At 41.8% G+C, this 23,117-nt stretch overlaps 2 protein-coding genes across 3 annotated transcripts in view; both read left to right on the top strand.

The window, feature by feature from the left end:
• Positions 1-10,342, top strand: part of PDCD10 (programmed cell death 10) — a 54,895-nt gene extending 44,553 nt beyond the window's left edge. Inside the window, exons 4-8 of the mRNA XM_089675465.1 lie at positions 4,201-4,318; positions 4,495-4,621; positions 5,765-5,843; positions 7,530-7,612; positions 9,848-10,342. Of these exons, the coding sequence (XP_089531591.1) occupies positions 4,201-4,318; positions 4,495-4,621; positions 5,765-5,843; positions 7,530-7,612; positions 9,848-9,929 (489 nt within the window). The 3' untranslated portion in view covers positions 9,930-10,342. The remainder of the gene's footprint in view (positions 1-4,200; positions 4,319-4,494; positions 4,622-5,764; positions 5,844-7,529; positions 7,613-9,847) is intronic.
• Positions 10,343-21,736: 11,394 nt separating this feature from the next.
• Positions 21,737-23,117, top strand: part of WDR49 (WD repeat domain 49) — a 198,530-nt gene continuing 197,149 nt past the window's right edge. Inside the window, exons 1-2 of one of the 2 annotated variants that reach the window (XM_089675462.1) lie at positions 21,737-21,844; positions 22,002-22,187. In XM_089675462.1, the coding sequence (XP_089531588.1) occupies positions 22,029-22,187 (159 nt within the window). In that variant the 5' untranslated portion in view covers positions 21,737-21,844; positions 22,002-22,028. The remainder of the gene's footprint in view (positions 21,845-22,001; positions 22,188-23,117) is intronic. The other variant, XM_089675463.1, reaches the window with a different exon arrangement.

Raw genomic sequence — 23,117 nt, 5'->3', positions numbered from 1 at the left:
ACCTGCTACTTATACGTGTGCTGAGATTTGTAATGAAGCAGACGTCAGGCCTCAAACCTTTCTCATCTTCCCATGCGAGATCATTAATCAGGCAGATGAAATGCAAATGTAATTAAAGCTTTCCCATGCGACCCATGGGGCATATCCACCTCTGTTTGTTTGCCAAGGTGACCTACACTGCATTTTAGATGTGGCAGATTGAGTTCTTCTAAAGCTGGCAGATGTAATGAATCATGCTCTTATTAATATGTTAGAGCTACTGACCCCTCTCCACATATCTTGCAAAGCCTTCTATAGAATTGCAGGGGTTTTGTGTAATTTTGTAGCTAATTATTTAACCAGCGATAGGTAACAGATACTGCAGAGTTTTCAGATAAGCGACCTCATGTACTTCTCCCTGCTGAGGTTACACCAAGAAAATAATAAACACTAATGGCCCAATTTACCCAACACTGAGCATAGGTGTGCCACTCAATGTAAATGAGTCATTACTGATTACGAAGGTGCTCAGGCATGGCTGTTCTGCGAAGGTGGCCTATTTTAGGGAATTTTTTCTACTAGTACACAGGTGTTTGTTTTAGAATAGCATTGGAAGAAGTGGTCTAATTTTGTCCCAACATAATTCTGCCTATTTTACGTTTTTTATAGCGCAGATTTGCAGAAGGTGGTTACTATGAGTTGCACAGTTTTTTCAGATAAATAAGGTGACCTGAGAGAGTTGGGCCACTTTGATCATTCTTTTCTTTTGATGTCTAGTGCCATAGAAAACACTCTTAACTTTGTTACCTTTTATCTACTTATTTGGAGCAGTTAGGGCAGTGGTCGGCAAGCCGCGGCTCGCGAGCCACATGCGGCTCTTTACCCACTCTAATGCGGCTCTTCTGTGTGCCGGGCGCCCGCTCCCCTCCCTCCTCTCGGTCGGCCGCTCCCCTGCCTCCTCTCGGTTGGCAGCCCCAAAAGTCCGCGCGGACCTTTTAATCCGGCCCGCGGATGTGGCTGTCAGGATGTGTGTAGGCGGGGCAGCGTGCCGAACGTGAGGGGAGGGGAGCTAGGCTCCTCTCACAGTCCGCCCTGAAGACCCGAACGGCGCGGGAAGACAGCGAGAGGAATGCAAAAGGTAAGTGAATTGACACGGGGGACTTGGCTTACTAGAAGAGGGGGGGGGGGATGAAATACTATATGAGGGATGAAATACTATATGGGGGATGAAATACTATATGGGGGATGAAATACTATATGGGGGGATGAAATACTATATGGGGGGATGAAATACTATATGGGGGATGAAATACTATATGGGGGATGAAATACTATATGGGGGATGAATTACTATATGGGGGATGAATTACTATATGAGGGATGAATTACTATATGAGGGATGAATTACTATATGAGGGATGAATTACTATATGAGGGATGAATTACTATATGGGGGGATGAAATACTATATGAAGAATGAAATACTATATGGGGGGATGAAATACTATATGGGGGGATGAAATACTATATGAGGGATGAAATACTATATGAGGGATGAAATACTATATGAGGGATGAAATACTATATGAGGGATGAATTACTATATGAGGGATGAAATACTATATGAGGGATGAATTACTATATGGGATGAAATACTATATGGGGGGATGAAATACTATATGAGGGATGAAATACTATATGGGGGGATGAAATACTATATGGGGGGATGAAATACTATATGGGGGGATGAAATACTATATGAGGGATGAATTACTATATGAGGGATGAAATACTATATGGGGGGATGAAATACTATATGGGGGGATGAAATACTATATGGGGGGATGAAATACTATATGGGGGGATGAAATACTATATGAGGGATGAAATACTATATGAGGGATGAAATACTATATGAGGGATGAAATACTATATGAGGGATGAAATACTATATGAGGGATGAAATACTATATGGGGGATGAAATACTATACGGGGGATGAAATACTATACGGGGGATGAAATACTATACGGGGGATGAAATACTATACGGGGGATGAAATACTATACGGGGGATGAAATACTATACGGGGGATGAAATACTATACGGGGGATGAATTACTATACGGGGGATGAATTACTATACGGGGGATGAATTACTATACGGGGGATGAATTACTATACGGGGGATGAATTACTATACGGGGGATGAATTACTATGGGGGATGAATTACTATGGGGGATGAATTACTATATGGGAGATGTATTTTCAGTTTTAAAAATGTGGCTCTCAAAATAAATTTCAATCATGGTTTTGGCGAGATTTGGCTCAGTTGAAAAAAAAGGTTGCCCACCACTGAGTTAGGGAAACTGAGATGTGGCAGAAAGAGGACATGTCTGCTACAGCTGCCTGTCAGAAAATCAGAAGTAATCAAAGTATTTCACCTCCTAGTTTTGATCATTCCTCTTCCTGATGTTGGTCTTTGGCAGCCAATGGGGAAGCCACAGTTTTATAACCATTAAATAAAAATAAAACCTATAAGAAGGCTTTTTGGCAGATCTACATTGGGTCTGGGTGTCAATAGGCAAATGTCAGTGCTTATGGTATTTGACATCGGTATAAGACACTTCTGAGAGCATTCAGAATTCATTGCAGGTGTAGCTGACCTGCATTTGAGCTGCTTTTGCATTCGCAGTCTTTTTTTGTTTATGGGGAGAGTAGTAGTTAGGAAATGACTAAAAACCTGTTGACACTGACCTTTTATTCTGCGTAGTAAAAAAATGTAGCCCTTTTATTGCTCAGCATTTTTTTTTTTTTTTTTTTTTTTTAAATAATGTGATTACTCTGCTGGTATTACAAAGAGCAGCTATGAACCTCCTTTTCTGGGGTTCTCTGCTGGTTCTTCTCATTGCATCACCATAGGAAGCCACATAGGTCGCTCCCGAGCCACCCTGTGCGAGTCTATTGTCAGTCTATGCTTTTTTTTGCCTAGGGTACCCACAAAAAGCACTTTTACATACAGTACTTTATTCTCTCCCCCCCAGCAGCTAATGCTCACTACTTTCTGGTGCTCCAGGTTGTGAGTGGGCCCTCTGTGCCTCTAACAGTGCATGATTATGGGTACTGCTTTGTCTGATGTCAGGACTGTGACTGCCAGCCAGATTGCCAATGAAAGCTGCTTCAGGGAACCAGTCACATGAAAGGTGGAGTCTGTGGACGTGAGATAAGGGGAGAAAAAAAAGCTTTTAACTAGGGGTATAGGCATAGACCAAGACAACTAACTGGTCGACATTTTCACTTGATCTATGCCATTCCTCCGCTAAAGATCCTTTTACATCTGCCACGCATGATTGAACCCGAGGACATTCTGATGAATCTTTTGGCTCCAAACTGGCCCAGGAGGGCATAGCACTCGACGTAGTCCAACTTCTGAGAGTCTCCCCTTGGCCTTTTCTGGATCACAAGGATCTTCTGTATCAGGACCTGTTCACACTGCCCTGCAATCCAAACCACTGCTGTCCACACAGAATTCTGGGATGCAGAGATGTGTAGCAGGAGGGTGGTGTGATGTGCATTCTATCACATCACACAGCTCTGCTCTTTTTCACAAACTTTTTGAAGTGTAAAAAGTGATAATTCAATGTCCGACAGCAACTTGGTGACATGCGGGACCATGCAGGGCGGTGTGTCATTGCTGTTAACCAGTGTGTGTTTTTTTTTTTTTGTCTTGTTTTATTTTCTTCATTGTGGCGACCTGAAGCACATCTCCCATGTAGCTCTGCAGCAACAGATCACTTCTAATAGCCAGCAATATATTGCTGTAGCAGTAATCTGCAAGAGGATGCTGCAGTAGCCCAACCTGCCCAGAGGAAGTGTTCTGCTATCACTCATGACATCACTACTCATCTGTAAACTGCAGCTCAAAGGAGCTCTGGGTGCCACTTTTTAAAATGGCCCTGGGACAAATGGCAATCCTGTGCTGTTTTTTTAAATTTATCAATGCCTTAGTTTGGCGCTTAGTTTTATCTTATGGCAAAAATGACTTGTACATTCTGTTTACTTGTCTCATACCTAAGGTGTTGGCAATATACTATATTAGAAAACTGTACAGAAATGTGCATTTGAGACCCTGCACCTTTCTGGATTTTTGGTTCTATAGTTACAAAAGAATGTTTATGTACTAGCGTTTATAGATATATATATTTTTTTTCTTCCCACATAGGCAGAAAAAGAGAATCCAGGGCTCACACAAGATATCATTACAAAAATTCTGGAAAAGAAGAGTGTAGAAGTGAATTTTACAGAATCTCTCCTGCGTATGGCAGCTGCTGATGTGGAAGGTGAGTTTTTCACTTTTTTGTTTGTTTTACAGTATTCTGTCCAGTGCATTAAGAAGATGTTTTATTTTTTTTAATTTATTTTATTGTATCTGGAATCTTGTGTTGAAAGTTTCTAGTCCATGCTGTCATAGGCTTCATACACTTTTTTTTTTTTTTTTCATGTTTTCTGTTTTCAGAATATATGATTGAAAGACCTGAACCAGAGTTCCAGGAGCTAAATGAGAAAGCACGAGCGCTTAAACAGATCCTTGGCAAGATACCTGATGAAATCAATGACAGAGTGAGGTTCCTTCAGACAATCAAGTGAGTGCCTGCTCTACATTTTACTAAAAACTGACACTATTTACAGATTTTCTTCAGATTGGTTAGTAAAACCAAACTCCTGTACTGGTCTGGATGAACAGAATTGACCTTCCTTGCTACTGATGAGGAAAGTGGCTTGTCTGTTAATTGACCTATACCCTGGATAATCCCCTCCATAGCAGGGGGGTTTTATTCTGTCCACCTCACATATTTGCAAAGTGTGTTTAAACCAGTAAGAGTGTTCATCTTTATCTGTTGCCACCTCTTTCCAGCTAAATGCCATTCTGTTCCTTATGTACATCTAAACAGATACTTTGTAGTGTTTTGTTTGTGCGTTAATTTTGTTTTTTTTGTCTTCTGTTCTGGAAATGACAACATTATTAGGTTTTTTGTTTTTTTGTTTTTTTTTTGGTCTGGAATATCTCCAGATTTTTTATACCATGTATGTTGTAGCAACAGGCCATATGTGATCACTCTGCTGGGAAAGTTGATCAGGTTGCTGATCCTGCATTGACCCAATGAATGGCTCTTTATCTAAAGTAACTCTACTTCAGAATCTACCCATTTATGTATAAACCGCTCATGTTAACTTTTTGGATGGTCTATGGCCTGCTTATTATTTTTCCCATTGGTGTTCATCACTACGTGTGTTTAGGTGGCTTCAGTAATTCATGAGTGCTGTGTCCCATAGTGTGGAATACTGCTACAACATGTCTTCAAGTCAGTTTGTTGAGATATATGTGGGAATTTTGTATGGTCCATACTGTGATGTCTGTACATGCTTTAACAGCCGCAAGTGTTAAGTTTTTAATTTTTTTTATTGTCCTCTTTTGTATTAGAATTATAGGGGGGGGGTTTGTAAACTAGTTCACTTTTTTTTTGCCTGATAAAGTCCCAAAGTGAGGGGTTTATTTTGTCATTGAGCAAATAATTTCAACTTCTTGGTGTTGGGATAGATGGTCATCGCTAGATCACCAGCAGGCCATATGAATTTGGTAGCTATCCAAAGATGAAGTAAATATAGCTTTAATGAAATGGCCACCAAACAAATGGATAGGAATGACACCATGTTTCGTATGTGCATGTAGTAGCATCATTCTTTGTGACTTACAACAGTACAATTCTTTATTTTTATTCAAACAGGGATATTGCTAGTGCAATAAAGGAACTTCTTGACACAGTCAACAATGTCTTCAAAAAGTACCAGTACCAGAATCGTAGGGTAAGTGGTTTTTTTTTTGGTTTTTTTGGGTTTTTTTTAGATTAGGTTTTAATCTTCGATTAATGCAGTATTAAAGTGTTACTAAACTCATCAGCAGTATGTAGCAGTCTCGTGACTTCTAACCGTGTCTGACTGAGCACTGGTTAAAGCTTGTAGGAGGAGTTTGCTGTGACTGTCCTATGAGGCTGCATGACCCTTGACCCTTTGTCTAGACAGTGCTGATTGGCCCTGTTCTGATCACATGCACTCTCCCAAAGGAAAAAAAAAACTCCCCAGCAACACACACTAGAGCTCTGTACTATCAGAAGATGGATTGGGGACAGTAGAAGGGGAAGATCAGAGATGACAGGATCATCTCTCGAGGCATAGATTGAGGGGATTCCCACATCTACACCAAATGTGTGAATGGGGGGAATCAGGACCTCTTCTCCTCCCCCCATTTTTGTTTTTTTTATCTCCATCTCCCCTATCTGGCTGAAAAAAAAAACTGACAAATGTATGGGTAGATTTAAATCTGCTAATTCATCTAACCCGCACTTCCCCCCAGGCTGATAATGCTGCTGTCCAAAGGTGCACCTGTGCTCATCCATCCAGAGTGGGGGCACTTTAATAAAACAGGAGGTATGCTACTGGCAGGGTGGAGGGGGTGGGGCTTGAGTTAAAAAAAAAAAAAAAAAAAAACAGCCATCACATCCACTGATTGGTTAGCTGCAATATATTGCATATTTGGATTTAATACCCCTTTAAATGGGGATTAGATTGAGTACTCTGATGTAATCTATAATATATTATGCAGGATGCCTTCTCCTTTGTGCAACATTCTAGTAATGCAGATGGCAAAGTCAGTTAAAATACCTAAAACAAAATTGTGCTTTGCTCATTCGAGGCAAAGCAACTGATTTGCTTCAATCCCTCACTACTCCCCAACATATGCTCTTCTTTCTGTTGCTCCCCTGCCACGTTATTCAGTACCGAGAGCCAAAATGAAATGTCTGGTACTTCCAGGCATGAAGGAGTGTGTAATTCACTCCATGTAACAGCATTGCACCAGTCACTACTGTCACAGGAAATTGATGGCTGTAGGTAAGCCTTGACTTTAACAATGCATAGCTTAAACAGAGCTTTCCTATGCTACCAGCAGGAAAGTAAAAAGATGGTAAGTATATTCTATTGGGCAGCACTTCATTGGACAAGAGAAACTAAATCAAAGATGTATAGATGGGAGATTTACTGTCTTATAAAGGCTTTATAGGGCATTTTTTTTTTTTCTGCTTTGGACAGCAAAATTACTTTTAAAATAAGAGTACATTTTACTATAATGTACCAACATCCTTCAGGACACATTAGTTCACTTTTTAAAGTGGATGTAAACCCAACCACTAAAATATTATAAACTTTAAAATGTTAATATTTCAGTTTATCTTTTTTAGTGCATTTTAAATCTGGAGGTTTCATTTAAAAATATTGGATAACATCTGTCCCAATTTGTGCGTCTGTGTTGTCGCCCTACCGCAGTAAAGACTGCAAGTGGCCCTTCCACTACACATTTGTTTGACACCTGTGCTTTAGAAAACCATATGCTGTTCAGTTATGGTTTACATCTACCTTTTAATGCATGTATTCAGTCCAATGTTCCTCCTTACTATGTTATTGTCCACGCATTAACATAACCTTTTCTGTCTACAGGCGCTTGAGCACCAAAAGAAAGAATTTGTAAAGTACTCTAAAAGTTTTAGCGATACTCTGAAAACCTATTTTAAAGATGGAAAGTAAGTACCTTGTTAAAGTATTTATTCTCTAAGGTAATAAGCACAGGCATATTTAATGCTGAACTCCAGGCTCTGCTCTCCTCCAGAAGCATCCCCTCCCACTTTATAGCAGCCACTGGTAGGAATTTTCCAATGTACCCTGCTCTTTCACTGCAAAAATCAGTCTTGTACAGAGACTCCTTTGTAGAGCTGTGGAGAGGCAAGATTTGCAGCTGTCATTTGTGAAGCTGCTAGTAGCAAACTATCTTAAAATAGGAAGGCTGTCCTATGGTACATGCTATAGTGTGCATTGCAACTTTTTTTTTTTTTTTTAAAGGATTCCTATGGTCAGGTCTGCCCTGCCTCAGTTAATAGCTCTCTTGAAGCAGTAGTAAACCCCCGCTTGGACACTTGTACCTATGGGTAAGCTTATAATAAAACTTACCTGCAGTTACAAGGAATATCCCGTAAACGTTCACAGTTTGGGATACCACTGTTTTCTGCAGCCAGTGACATCCCTTCAGAGCTTTATGACTCTTGTGTGCGTGCGTGACATCATTTGTGGCTCGGTAATTCAGATGACCAGAGCCCGTGAACCCAGAAGGAAGACAGTCTTGTGATTTGTTCTAGCACATTACCTTGTAGGTGGTGTGGTTGTAGAGCAGAGAACCATACAACCCCTGGCAAAAAGTATGGACTCGTCACTCTTGGAAAATGTTCATTCAATTGTTTTTGTGTCGAAAAAAAAGAAAAAAAGTCAGACATGCCTCAAAACTATTTTCATTTAACATTCCAACCTTCTGGCTTTAAGAAACGCTTTAGGAAAAATAAGAAAGAAAGAAAACTGTAGTCAATTGCAATTGTTTTTGCAGATCAAGCAGAGGAAAAAAGATGTGGAATCTCTCAATTCTGAGGAAAATCTTATGGAATCACCATATACTTTGCAGTTCTAAAACAAACATCTGCATCAGATTACATCTGCTAATTTGGTCTGCAGTTAAAAAAAAAAAAAAAAAAAAAAAAATGCTTGCTCACCTTGGAGAGCTGTTGCATGAAGCTGATTGGCATGAATCATGGCTCCAACACAAGAGAGGTCAGTTGAAGCAAAGGAGAGGAATATAAGATGATCATGAGATTTTAGACACTTTTTTTTTTTTTTTTTTTTTTGTTCTATCAATTGTAAGGATGGTTGGTGATGATGACATAATTTTTCAGGATGATAATGCATCTTGCCATAGAGCAAAAGCCGTGAAAACTTTCCTTCAAGAAAGACCTATAATATCAATGGCATGGCCTGCAAATATTCCGGACATCAATCCAATTGAAAATCTATGGTGGACATTAAAGAAAATGATCCATGACAAAGCTCCAATCTGCAAAGCTGATCTGGCAACTTGAGTCAGATTGATGAAGAATACTGTTTGACGATAGTTAAATCCATGCCTCAGAGAATTCAAGCTGTTATAAAAGCCAGAAGTTGTGCAACAAAGTACTAGTGTACTGGAGTGTTTTTTTTTTTTTTTTTTTGGGTGGGGGGGGGGTTCAACGATTCCATAATATTCTCTTCAGAATTCAGTGATTCCATATTTTCTTTCCTCTGTTTGATCTGCAAAAACAGTAGATAACTGGTTTTTCTTTCTGTTTTTGTTTTTGTCTGTGATCATTTTTTTTTTTTTTTTTGTAACACAATTAAACAATTTGACAGTTTTCCAAGAGTGGTCATTCCATACTTTTTTGCCAGGGGTTGTAAGAAACAGAACACTATGGAGGCAAGGTAGTGCTGGGGAACCTTTTTAATAGGGAAACAAGGGAAGAGACAGAGAGGGCTGGTAAAGGAGATAGCATGACAAGGATCTTTGCTCCATACCCAACTAAAAGTGAATAACATAACCTCCTGTAAGCAAAGCAAGACTGCAAAGTCCAATGCAACTTGCAACTGTAGCAGCCAGGAGTGCATGTAAAACCCCTTCTTGCTGCCAAAGTATGACATAAATTAGCGGCAGCAAAAAGGTTAAAGGATAAGAGCTCTCTTGTTGCCTGCACTGTGCTGGAATTTTCAGTTTAATGGATCTTAACAAGTGATAGGTGTATCTTAAAAGGTAAAATTAGACAATACTGTATATTTGTACACCTAAATTGTGAGAGTATCTTTGACAAAAAAAAAGGAAAAATCTATAACCACATACACAAATTCATGTTTTGCAATTTATTTTGGTTTCACAAATATAATTAAACTTTTTTCTGTTTTTTTTATAGGGCATTAAATGTATTTATAAGTGCCAACCGCTTAATTCATCAAACCAACTTGATACTCCAGACCTTTAAAACTGTGGCCTGAAAAGTGTAAATGACTGAGAGCTGTAATTTTCAGTGGTGGACAGAGCTACTTTTATTATGTAAATTAAGTTTTGACTGTATAAATTATCAGTTCCGCAAGAGGGACATAAATGCAGGATGTTAAATGGGATTATTGCCATCTTACACCATATTTTTGTAAGATTTATTGTAGCTTATCATAATCTTACAATGAAGATTTTGCATCACTTTTTTGCTATTATCATTCTTTTCAGAATTATAAGCCAAAAAAATTTACGCCTTAATGTGTCATTATATAACATTCCTTATAAGAATTGTAAATATTGGTGTTCTGTTTCTGACATTTTAACTTGAAAACGAAAAGCTGCAAGATTATGTATTTAACAATATTTGGTGGCAAATATTCAATAAATAGTTTACATCTGTTAAACTCTATTTTAACTTGTGTCTCTTTGTGCATTAATATTTGATGGATTTGGATATACTGTTTGCACATACAAGAACTGAGAAAAGGTAAATTTCTCCAGAACTGATTTTTATTATTGGAGGACACTTTAGGTTGGCTTGTATCTCTTGGGGCCTCATTAGTAACATGCTGTGTCCTCTTCATTGTTTCCTGAGACATTTGAATCTTCAGCTGCATCCCTATCATTACTATTTCAGGGAGAATGACCACAAGTGTTTGGACCTAGGCACTTGGATCACAAGAAGCACTGGGTAATATGGATATGTATGCCACAATAACTCTAATGGTCAGTCCTTCCAAAAATATATTTTATTTGAAGTGGGCCAAAAAGGGGGGGGGGTGTAGTTATGGGGGTAGTGTTAAAAAATTGGGCGGCAGCACAGCTGCCTGAATGCTTGCACCTGACAGGCAAGAGTCTGCCTGTCAGTTTTACACACAATCCCAGTGGCTTCAGCCACTGGATTTTGTGTAAAACCTCCCACTGTCAGGTCCCCATGACGTACAGACATGGCAGTGAAAGTGTTAAATATGGTAACCCAAAATTTCATATTTACCAAGTACCATATACTTGTATGAAAAAGTATCCTTTTCTTTGTATTGCTTTTGTTGAGTGAAATACCTGGTGGTCCTGCCAGTCCCTCTGCTTTCCTATTTAAAAACTCTCCACACTAGGCAGGGGAACACAGCGTGGTCAGTGTTGTAGCTGTGCTGAGAACTCAGCCTGCTCTCCTCCAATGGATCAGACTTCTCTCCCTTCCCCCAATACCCAACAGCTATTGACTGGGAAGATCAGTGACCTGCTGTTTCTCCCCCCTGAGAACTATATGCAGCTGAGAACAGAGGGTATGTGATCACCAATAATTAAAAAAAAAAAAGTCTCACAAGGTGTTTGTAATATGCTGTGTTTTTGTTTTGTGTTTTTGTTTTTATATGTATACTTACATGTGTTGCCTTTTTGTTTTTATTTTAAACTGAATAGGTTGCTTTACAAGGTGAGGGTCTACATATACTTTAATCACTTGCCTACAGGGCACTTATACCCCCTTCTTTACCAGGCCAATTTTCAGCTTTCAGCGCTGTCGCACTTTGACAATTGCGCGGTCATGCAACGTTATACTCCTATAAAAAAAAATTTTATAATTTTTTTTCTCACAAATAGAGCTTTCTTTTGGTGGTATTTACTCGCCGCTGGGTGTTTTTTATATTTTGCGCTATAAACAAAAAGAGCAAGAAATTTGCAAAATTTTATAATAGAAACAAAAAAAAATCTCAAACAGGTCATTTTCTCCTGCACTGATGGGCACAGGTGGGTGGCACTGATGGGCACTTGTAAGCGGCACTGCTGGGCACTTGTGCCCGGAACTGGTGGGTGGCACTGCTGGGCACTGATCATCAGTGCCCTGATGATTGGTGCCGACCTCTGCTCTGACAATAAAGGAAAGTGCAGCTGAGAACCAGCAATTGCATTTCCCGGTGATCAGTGTGTCATTGGACACGGCTGATCACGTGGTAAAAGGCCGCTGTGATTGGCCTTTTACCACATCATGTGATCAGCTGTGTCCGTAGGACACAGCGATCACGGAGATTGCCAGGGGGCGCGCAGGAGAAGCGTGTTCTGGGAGGACATCCTATGACCGCTTCCCAGAACTGGCCGGCCACAGTGCAGCCATCATTTGGCTACCTATGGTTGGCAACTGGTTAACAAGTGTTACCCAAGCTCTCAGTGACCTTATCTGTTGTTACAGCCAAAGAGACTCTACTGTAGGTCCTTTTTATACCCCAAATATTGCAGCGATTGAGGGGATCCAGCAGTGGTTTCCTTCAGGTCTAGAGCAGGGTTCTCATTGGGAAGTGTAAACCACCAGTGTGGAGTAACTAACAAGGGCCAGGTAGTAGAAATAAAAGTTGGGCAGGCCCAACCCAGCTGTATCTGTAGCAAGTTGCAGCGTAGCTATTTTAGGAGGTTTACCTGCCTATAGGATGAGCGAAAAGTATCTATCATGCAAAAAATTAGGAGGGGAATCCAAACTGCAGATTGCCTGAAAATGTGTGTGTGTTTTTGAGAGGAAGGTTATTTTTATTACACTAGATGTGCATTCCTTTTCATTTTCAGGCTTTCTTCTATTTTCATTTGGTGACCTGGCAAGTAAGTCTGTTTTTTCACAAGAACAATCTCTGCAGAAGAATATATCAGTTAAAGAGATGAGACAAAAAAATTTAACACTGGCCTGATTGTTTACAATGACCAGCTTTTATGTATTTATATAAAACCTTTATCCCAAATGGAACAAAACTGTTGCTGTAACTGCCTATAACGCATTATCTGGAGGTCAGCTTCAATTTGTTAGTGACTATATCTGCTAGTACATCTAACACTCCCGTCCCACCAGACTGACAATGCTGCTGTCCAAAGGTGCCCACTCCCTGTGTTTCTTTATCCAGAGTGTGGGCATTCTAAATACTTGAGGTGTTACTGGTTAGATCAGGCTGTCTCAACCTGGGTGCCTTCTTCAGGAGTGCCTTGGCAAGATGTCTAAAAATTGCCCAAAACTTGTATACAAGCCAGCGGGTGGAACAAGCCTGCCTTTTAGTTACACAAAGCCACAGGTTTTCATTGTGCACCATTACAATCTTCTAGCTGCCGGCATCCTGACAACCAATTACATCAGTTGATAAGGAGGATGTCAGCTGCCTGCACAGCATCCTAGTTTGACCCTCCTCTGCCCTTCTCCATCAGAACTGGGGTCACATTAGTTCAGCGATGGAGAAAAACTGAGGAGAAAAGAAACATTGGAATACTAGTCGGTACCAGTGTGCAAAAGTGTATTTGCTTTGGAAGAATAAATCACCTCTAATGTTGGGTGTCCTACATGTGTGGATGTTGCTGCGTTGTGAAAAACTATTCTAATAGTTTTCTATATTTTAGAATGGGGTGCCTCCAGACTGTCCATTATTTTAAAGGGTGCCTTGACTGAAAAAAGGTTGAGAAACACTGGGTTAGATCATCAGGTGAAAGCGGAGGGAAATAAACATATAATGCAGCCGCCACATCCAAGGATTTATTAAATTTTTTTAGTTGAAATTTACTTTGAACATTGTAAATCGTCTCTGTGAAACTGGGCTGAGGATAAGCTAAGCTTTTACCAAAAATGCTCATTACAGGGTACCTTTAGTACCCTGGCAATCAACCTTTTTACTCTGAAATATCCCTTGAATTGGTTTTTAGGTCCCAGGGAGCTCAACATCCGCATATTAAGCAAGTTGTAGATACAAAATTAAAGCAATGAAAAATGTGACATACCTGGAGAATTTGACCCCCAAATTTGAAATTTAATAATAGTAAGATGTAAAGATATGTTCCTCTTCCATTATTGGGCAGTGGATAAGGGTCCTCTTACACTGGTTGTCAGTGAAAGGAATGTGCTTTGGTGATTAAAGGGAAGAATGCTCCCTTACAGACAACTAAAAGATCTTATTTGAGGGATGAGAGGCAAAGCTCCAATGGACTCATCTTGAAGGCTCTGCCGACTGTTGTCAACCCCAGAACTGTGAAGGACCCATCAGGGGAAGATGAGAACCGTATCTTCCTCCTCTCAAAGAACCCCAACTGAGTGAGGCTGCTCTATGGATAGACAAGAGCTTCAATTTGCCTCTGCTTAAGGAACCCCTAGCAAACTCTGGAAGAACTCTAGCTGAGAGAGGCTGTTCTATGGATAAACACGAATACTAACGGACACTGTAAATTGTCACCACCAATAACCATTGCAAGCCTCTTTGTGAACAGCAGCTCTGTTCCCCCATCTAGAATTACTGTACAAATGAAGACTAGGATTTTAGTTTTTTACATTTTGGATAGACCATGGAATGATTAGAACCTCTTAAGATTACATTGCTGTCTGTACCCATGCTAGCGAGATTGCTAGGGAGATTCTGTTTTTGTCCTAGTGACCAATGTCACTGCAGCTGAGTGAGGGGAAATTTTGAGTTGCCACAGAAACCGGAATCTTCCAAGTGGGACATCTGTACAAGTGCCTAAAACTGGTCATTCGCTGTTCAAAGTTTGCCTGTCCACCAGGAATGCGATTAAGTTTGATCAGTGTGTGGGCTCCCCTGCTCGACGGAAGTCGATTTGTTTGCTTAACTGCTTGCCCGCTGCCCTATAGTAGAACTACTGTTGCAGGGCTGTGCAAAAATCATGTATATGTATGTGTGTATGCATGTGATTTGCATTTCCCGGTAGTGGGCGTGCGCCACCATTGGAGGCTAGGGATGTAAATCACCAGGTCCCACCAGGATGATTGCTGAGTAAAGCTGACTGGAGAGATCTGTGTGTAAACACGGGTCTCTCTCCTGCCAGCAAGGACATGCTGCTTTGTATTTCTCTGCACAACACGTTTTCCTACTAAAGCACACCGTTAACCCTTTGCCCAAAAGTTAACCCCTTCCTGTACAGTGTTGTAATTTTTATCAGCGCTGAGCACTGTATTAGTGTCATTGGGAGCTCAGTGGCAGTTCCCACCCAGTGTCAGAATGCCCACCACAGTCCCGCCATAAGTTTCTGATCACTGCCATTACTAGTATAAACATTCCAGTGTATATACACTGCCATCTGTAGACTATAACTTTCACATAAACCAATTAAATTACATGTATTGGTATTTTTTATTTTCTTTTAGCAAAGACACGTAGCAGAATACATTTTGGACTAAATTTATTACTAAATTTGATGATTTTTTTTTTTTTTTTTTTTTATTGGTCATGTTGTATAGCAAAAAGTCAATATTGTTTTGGTTTTTGTTTTCAAAATTGTTGGTCTTTATAGCACAAAAATTAAAAAACAGGTGATCAAATACCACTGAAAGAAAGCTCTATTTGTAGGAAAATACATAAATTTCATTTATGTACAGCGTTGCATGACCGCGCAATTGTCAGTTAAAGTAACACAGTGCTGTATCGCGAAAAATGGCCTGGTCAGGAAGGGGGTAAATCCTCTGGAGGGTAAGTGGTTAATCGACTTCTTTTGAAGAGACATGTTGGAAAATTTTTCATCTATAAATTGCATTTGCTAATCCATGTATTCTGACAGGTACTTGTGTGCTGATGGGGCAGATTAGTTTTTCTTCTTTTTTTTTTTTTTTTTTTACACTCAGCAAACTGGCTAACTGAAAACAAGCTGTGTTTTCAGCAACTTAAACTGAGAATGGCCTCACTTTGGAGTAATATGTTTTCACTTCCTGTTATCTTTACAGGACAAGAAGTGAAGAGAAATCCTTGAATGGGACACACAAAAAATTTTAAAAAAAAAAGACCGTAAGAAAAAAAAAATAGGGTTGCTTTCACACAGGCGTGCCATCTGTCCATTTTTATCCCTGTTTTTGCAAATGGAAAAGGGCAGTAAAGGCTTGTTCATAAAAATGCCTAGGCATTGGTGGTATAAATCATGTGGTTGAGCCACAGTTTTATGGCCTCTCAACAGACTGTCTGAAAAAGAACATGTTCAGGGCTGTACATGGCAAAACATTGACCAGTGTGTTGCTTTGACAGTGGTACTGCACACAAGTGTAAATAGGATTGTAACACAACCACATGCAATGTGCGGTGGTGCAGTGTTTTGTGGGGGTTAAAACAGGTGGTGAGGAGGCAACATATGCCTTCTGATAAGTGATAAACTGTAGATTGCTTTTCAGAGGAGAAGCTATGTTAGCCTCACATGTGAACAAGCCCTAAGGTATTCTAATGGACGAGCAGATCTAAACTGATGACTCAGTCTGTTTAGCTCCATGATTTGAAACAGAATAGGTTTGTGTCCTTTTCTGCTTTTCTGAAGGCATAGTGAAGTAAATTCATGTCATCAGTATAGATCAGTGATGGCAAACCTTTTTAGAGTGCCCAAACTGCAACCCAAAACTCAAGTGACATCATTGCTTACTACTCTGCATGTGATCACTGATCGGCTAATCAGTGGATCACATGATCGGGACCTCGCACGGAGGTCTCGTCCGATGATCGGTGTTTCACTGTGTGTCCGGAGGACACAGTGGGCACTGGATCCCAGGGAGCGCGCACAAGCAGGGGGCGGGGAGACTGTTTATAAACTGCCACCCGACCCTACACTGCCACTTTTCAGCCATTTATATACAACGGCCGGACGGGAGGTGGTTAAAGAAAAACACAATAAAAGAGCTTTCACTGACCACCAGCACAAGCTAAAATCCTGTGTTAATGAAAACTAATGTATTAAAACTCACAGCCAATCAAATATACAGTTAGGTGCACAATTTTCATACTTTTGGCTCTGTATGCCACCAGAATAAAATAAAATGAAACAATCCAAATGAATTTGGAGTGCGGACTTTCAGCTTTAATTCAAGGGGTTGAACATAAATATCAAGTACAAATTTTAGAAACTACAACCATTTTTATACACAGCCCTTCCATTTTCAGGGGCTCAAATGTAATTGGACAAATGAATATAATCATAAATAAAATGTTCATTTTTAATATTTTGTTGAGAATCCTTTACTGGCAATGACTGCCTGAAGTCTGGAACCCATGTACATTACCAAAGACTAGGTTTCCTCTCTGATGCAGCCAGACTCATCCACCATACCAACCGCGCCGCATCTGCCACCCCCCTCAGTCATTCCCTCCATTGGCTTCCGATCGCCCAACGCATTAAATTCAAACTACTAACATTGGGGCAATGTTATGAATGGCTTTGTACGTCAAACTACCTTACCAACCTGATACCCAAATATCACCCAACCCGTACTCTTCACTCCTCACAAGACCTCCTACTTTCCAGCTCCCTGGTCTCCTCCCACGCCCGCCTGCAGGACTTCTCCAGGACTTCCCCCATCCTCTGGAACTCACTACCCCGATCCATCAGACTGTCACCTACCCTCTTCACCTCTAGGCGCACCCTGAAAACCAATCTGTTCAGGGAAGCCTACCCCACCCTCACCTAACAGCCGATCTCCACTCCTCCCACCACTCCATCCCCCACAGCCACTTTCTTCTGTACCACTATCCCCTCCCCCCTAGATTGTAAGCTCGAAAGAGCAGGGCCCTCGAACCTTTCGTATATTGTCTTGTTACTGTATTGTCTCATGTACTGTCCCCCACTATATTGTACAGCGCTGAGCAAACTTTTTGGTGCTATATAAACACTGTATAATAATATTATGCTTTGCCAAGCTCTAACTGCAGCTGTCTCCAGTTATTATTATTATTATACAGTATATAGTGCCAACAGTTCGCTCAGCGCTGTACAATGGGAGACAATACATGAGACAGTACAATAACAATACAATGAGATACACAAGGGGTTCGAGGGTCCTGCTCCTTGGAGCTTACAATCTAGGAGAGAGGGGATAATGGTACAGGAGGAATAGCTGTGGGGGATGGAGTGGTAGGAAGAGTGGAGGAGATCGGCAATTAGCAGAGGGCGGGGTAGGTTCCCTGAAGAGGTGGGTGTTCAGGGTGCGCCTAAAGGAGAGGAGTAGGTGACAGTCTGATGAATTGGAGTAGGGAGTTCCAGAGGATGGGTGAAGCCCTGGAGGCGGGCATTGGAGGAGGTGACCAGGGAACTAGAGAGAAGGAGGTCTTGTGAGGAGCGGAGAGTACGTTTTGGGTGGTATTTGGATATCAGGTCGGTGATGTAGTTTGGGGCAGTGTTATGGACAGCTTTGTACGTCAGTGTTAGCATTTTGAATTTGATCCATTGGGCAATCAGAAGCCAGTGGAGGGACTGGCAGAGGGGGGTAGCGGAAATGGAGCGGTTGGTAAGGTGGATGAGTCTGGCTGCCGTATTTAGGATTGACTGAAGCAGGGGTAGCCTGTGGTGAGGTAGGCCAGTGAGGAGGGAGTTGCAGTAGTCAAGTTGTGATATAAGGGAGTAAATGAGTTGCTTAGTAGTTTCCGGGGTTAGGAACGGACATATTTTGGAGATGTTGCGGAGGTGGAGTCTACACGAGTTTGTCAGCGATTGGACCTGGGGCTGGAAGGACAGATTGGAGTCTAGGATGACACCAAGTACTCTGCCTTGCGGGGTGGGACTGATGGTGGCATTGTTGGTCGTGATGGAAAAGTCAGGGGGGGGGGGGGGGGCGCGGGCTGGGAGGAAAACTAGGAGCTCTGTTTTGGAAAGGTTCAGTTTGAGGAAGTGGAATGACATCCAATCCGATATGTCGTTCAGTAGGCTAGTGATTCGGGCAGAGACTGAAGGGGTGAGGTGAGGGGTAGAGAGATAGATTTGCGTGTCGTAGGCATAGAGATGGTAGTTGAAGTTGTGAGAGTGTATTAGTAGGCCAAGGGAGGAGGTGTAGATGGAGAAGATAAGGGGCCCGAGCACAGAGCCTTGAGGGACCCCAACAGAGAGAGGGAGTGAGGGGGAGGTGGTAGCGTTATAGGTAATACTGAAGGAGCGTTGTGATAGGAAGAGAGCCAGGAGAGAGCGGAGTCTCTGAGCCAAGAGAGTGTAGTTTTTTGAGGAGGAGGGGGTGGTCAACTGTGTCGAAAGCTGCGGAGAGGTCAAGGAGTAGGAGCACTGAATAGTGGCCATTTGCTTTGGCGGTTAGCAGGTCGTTGGTGAGTTTGAGTAAGGCAGTTTCGGTGGAGTGTGGGGGACGGAAGCCGGACTGTAGGGGATCCAGGAGGTTGTTGTCTTTGAGGTGGGATCTTAGGTGATTATAGACTAAGCGCTCGAGGAGTTTGGAGGTAAATGGCAGCAGGGAGATGGGTCTAAGGTTGTTCAGGTCGGTGGGGTCCAGGGAGGGCTTTTTAAGTATGGAAGTGATGTGTGCGTGCTTCAGAGGGGAGGGGAATGCGCCAGTAGAGAGGGAGAGATTAAAGATGTGGGTGAGGGAGCATAGGATGGAGGAGGAGGGAGAGCGTAGGAGTTGTGAGGGGACAGGGTCGAGGGGGCAGGTGGTGAGGAGGGCTTCAGAGAAAACCTTAATGACCTCCTCAGTGGTAGCAAGGTCGAAGGAGAGGGGTGTTGAGGGGGTTTCCGTGTGAGGAGTGCTAGGTGGGGTGGAAGTCTGAGCAGCGGTGATGTCCCTACGAATTGCGGCGATCTTGTTTTTGAAGTGATTGGCAATCTCGTGGGCGGTGAGTGAGGTACTGGGTGTAGGTGGGGGCGGAGTGGAGAGTTGAAAGTAGAGAAGAGCCGGCGAGGACTGGAGGAGAGGGTATTGAGGGTCAGAAAGTAGGCTTGCTTGGCAGCATGGAGGGAGGAAGTGTAGGTGTGAAAGGCAGATTTATATTGGGTGAACGCTAGTTAGGATCTGGTTTTGCTCCAGCGCACTACTGCGTCGTTTGAGAGTTTTGGTGTGATCAGGCTGCCAGGGCTGAAGCGGTCGGGGTCTAATGCTTCGTGTGGTTAGAGGCGCTAGCGAGTCTAGAGTGGTTGACAGCGAGTTGTTATAAGCAGTAGTGGCCAGGTCAGGGCAGGACAGTGGAATGATTCTGTCGTAAAGTTGATCAGCTGCATAGTGGAAGAGGGCAGGGTTCAGGTTGTGGAGGTTTCGGCTGGTAATAGTTTGACAGTGGGTCTTTCTGCCTTTTTAGTTTTGCCTTCAGCAAGTGAAATGCATGCTAGATTGGGTTGAGATCAGGTGATTGACTTGGACATTGCAGAATATTCCACTTCTTTTCCTTCAAAAGCTCCTGGGTTGATTTTGCAGTGTGTTTTGGATCATTGTCCATCTGTACTGTGAAGCGCCATCCAATTAACTTTGCTGCATTTGGCTGAATCTGGGCTGACAGTATATCTGTAAGCAGAATTAATCTGGCTGCTTCTGTCTTCTGTCACATCATCAATAAACACCAATGACCCAGTACCACTGGAAGCCATGTATGCTCATCTCATCACACTGTCTCCACCATGTTTTACAGATGACGTTGTGTGCTTTGGATCATGAGCTGTTCCAAGCCTTCTCCACACTTTTTTCTTCCCTTCATTCTGGTACAGGTTAATCTTAGTTTCATGGTTTGCACCTTGTGGTGAATCCTCTGTATTTGCTCTCATGAAGTCTTTTGATTGTAGACTCTGACAGTGATATGCCCACCTCCTGGAGAGTGTTCTTCACTTGTCTGGATGTTGTGAATGGGTTTTTCTTTACCATAGAGAGGATCTTGTGATCATCCAAATATATGCCTGTGTCCAAATATATATGGACCTAACTATATATCCTTGGCAGTGTACTGACTGGCCATACGAAAGCTCAGATGAGTCGCGGCTCGTGACGTCATCGCCTGGCTCCGCTACTCCTTCCCGAGCATGCGCATGGCCCTTATGTGCGCTGTTATTGGATGCTTGGCTGCTAGGGCGACTTGACTCGCGTTCCGACAGAGAGGGATCTGCGTGCCTCCTATGGCACGTGTGCCATAGGTTCACCACCACAGATATAGATCATAAGTCTTTTATTAAACAGAAAATGTCAAGAGCCTGTTTGACTTGATGTTGGGGACAGAGACAGGCATGTATATAGGAAGCATCCATCTTGTGCAGGAAAGGTCATCCAACTCTTTCATGATGCCTGGGGCTGTACCTCAAACAGTACAGTCATAGAGTGGAGATATATATAAACCCACATTATGGAAATTTAAATAGTATTGACATAATAAAAACAGATGTTAATGGAAATTTATGAATCTGAACTGAACAGAAGACAGATGTGCTGATGTACCCTGCTCAGTTTCTATCTACATTCCCTCATCCATTTTTCGTGACCATTCCAAGTGACACCAGTGTAAAAGAGGCCTTAACTCTTCAGTGATCTCAATCTTAAATTTTGGCGTTAGGACTGGCTCACACCAGATGCAGTCCAGTGCATCACAAACGTATCTACAGTGTTTAACATGGATTCCAATGGTCCAAGTTCACACCAGTGCAGTCAACAAAAGTGGAACATTGTATTGTTTCTACATGGAACACATCTGGAATATGGCAAAAGGCATCAAAAACTCACTGCAACGCACATGTCCTCAATTAGGATGAAGAAAAAAGTGGAGAAAAATGCACCAAATGTATAAAAAAAGGCACATGTAGAAATGCATCCAGAAAGTAGAAATTGTGGTGTGTACTGGCCCTAAAGAACACTGCCCTTTGACCATTATTGCTGTTCACTTTATGAAAAGGGTGGATTTGACATGCACTGTATTGCTTTTTGTGAAATAAAATCAGTTGTCAGTATGATGTGTGAATAATACATGTAACTTTGCATCTGAGTAGTTCCAGGAGCACTGCCTAGCAGTAGGTCATACGAAAAGTACTTGGTTGGGACTGGTAGGGGTGTGTGTTGTTCAGCTTTGTATAGAGTTGCCAAGTAACCAGTCACTGAGAAGCCTTGAAGTAAAGACAAAAACATTCCTCCATTCCTGTCAATGCAATTTCTCACACCCAGCAAATCATCAGGCAGAGAAGTCTGCAAATGTGAACAAGAAATCCAAACTTCATGTTTACAGAGGTAGGCAACAAAACTTCTATGGCTTCCACAGCACTGTACTTCTTATTGCCAAACTGACCTTTTTTTATAAATAATTTACACAGTTTGTATTTGCTCTGTATGTTCCAATGAAAATCCCTAATTGTAATGTACCTCTGACATGTTTTTCAATGCAAAGCACAAAGGTGTTGATTAGAAAGCAAAGATGAACAGCCAGATCCTTCATTTTAATGAAAGACAGCCCAGTGTGCCTGCTGCCGCCCCGCTAAGCGAGGAGGGGTCTGAGGGAGGCCGACATCTAGGGGAATCGATTGAGAACAGGCTCAGTATAAAGGATTTCACTGCAATTCAAAATCTTTTCAAGGTGAGTTAAAATACACATGTACAGTTGTACACAATTAGATTTCTTGTTTTCAATTGCAAATAAGCCTCTAGGAGAGGAGAAGTGACTTCTGGGTAAACCTTGCAATGCTGGCCAGTTTGTGAAATGCCATGGAAGTGCTTACACTGCAGTGCAGAGGGAAATGTCTGCTCATGTGTCCCAATGGCTTCATTGAGATAAGCATTTCCAGTGCTGTGTGTCCTGCTGAGGGGACTCTCCTTCACTTTTGTCCCAGAAACTAAACAGAATGTGAAATGAAATCCTTCAAATGTTGAGCTGGTCGTACACCAGAAAATGTGTTTATGGAGCTTACACTCAATTTGTATTAAAGTGGTTACAAAGCCTAAGCATTTTTTACCTTTCCATATACCTAGTGAAGTGAATGGCCTCAGGTGATACTTGTGTATCTGCAGTCTGCTCTTCTCTACATCCGTTCAAAGTGCAGAATTTATAAAGCATGTCTGAGCTTTCAGGAAATGGGGTGGGGAGCTGACATTACTCACTGCAGAGCTTAGTGAGTAAAGCTGTGAGAGCTGATTGGAGGAAGGGCACACACTTCCCATTCTGGAGGTCCCTCCCCTGTCACCATTTTTCTCTTGGTGTCAGGAAAATTTGTCAGAAGTGATTCATGCTGTTAGCAGAGGAATGAAGCAACAGACAGAAATGACACTCATTGCTCTGAGCTGAGACACACAAAGCAATATGCTTTGTTCATATTTCATGTCAGAGGTTTACAACCACTTGAATACTTTCCTTGTATTAAGTCTCCATGCACACTAGCATTGTTTTAGGCTCCTAGAAGCTGTTATCAGCATTTTTTTCTGCTCTTAGAAGCCAAATAGTGTTATCCTATGTATCCATGCACACTATTGTAGACTATTTGCATTTTTCAAGCTTCAGCATTTAGTAACA

Source organism: Staurois parvus, unplaced genomic scaffold (genome assembly GCF_062004578.1).
Source record: "Staurois parvus isolate SC_StPar_1 unplaced genomic scaffold, SC_StPar_1.0 ptg000155l, whole genome shotgun sequence".
In the NCBI taxonomy this organism is placed as follows: Eukaryota; Metazoa; Chordata; class Amphibia; order Anura; family Ranidae; genus Staurois; species Staurois parvus.
The sequence above is the reverse complement of the archived record's forward strand: the minus strand, read 5'-3'. Positions and strand labels throughout refer to the sequence as shown.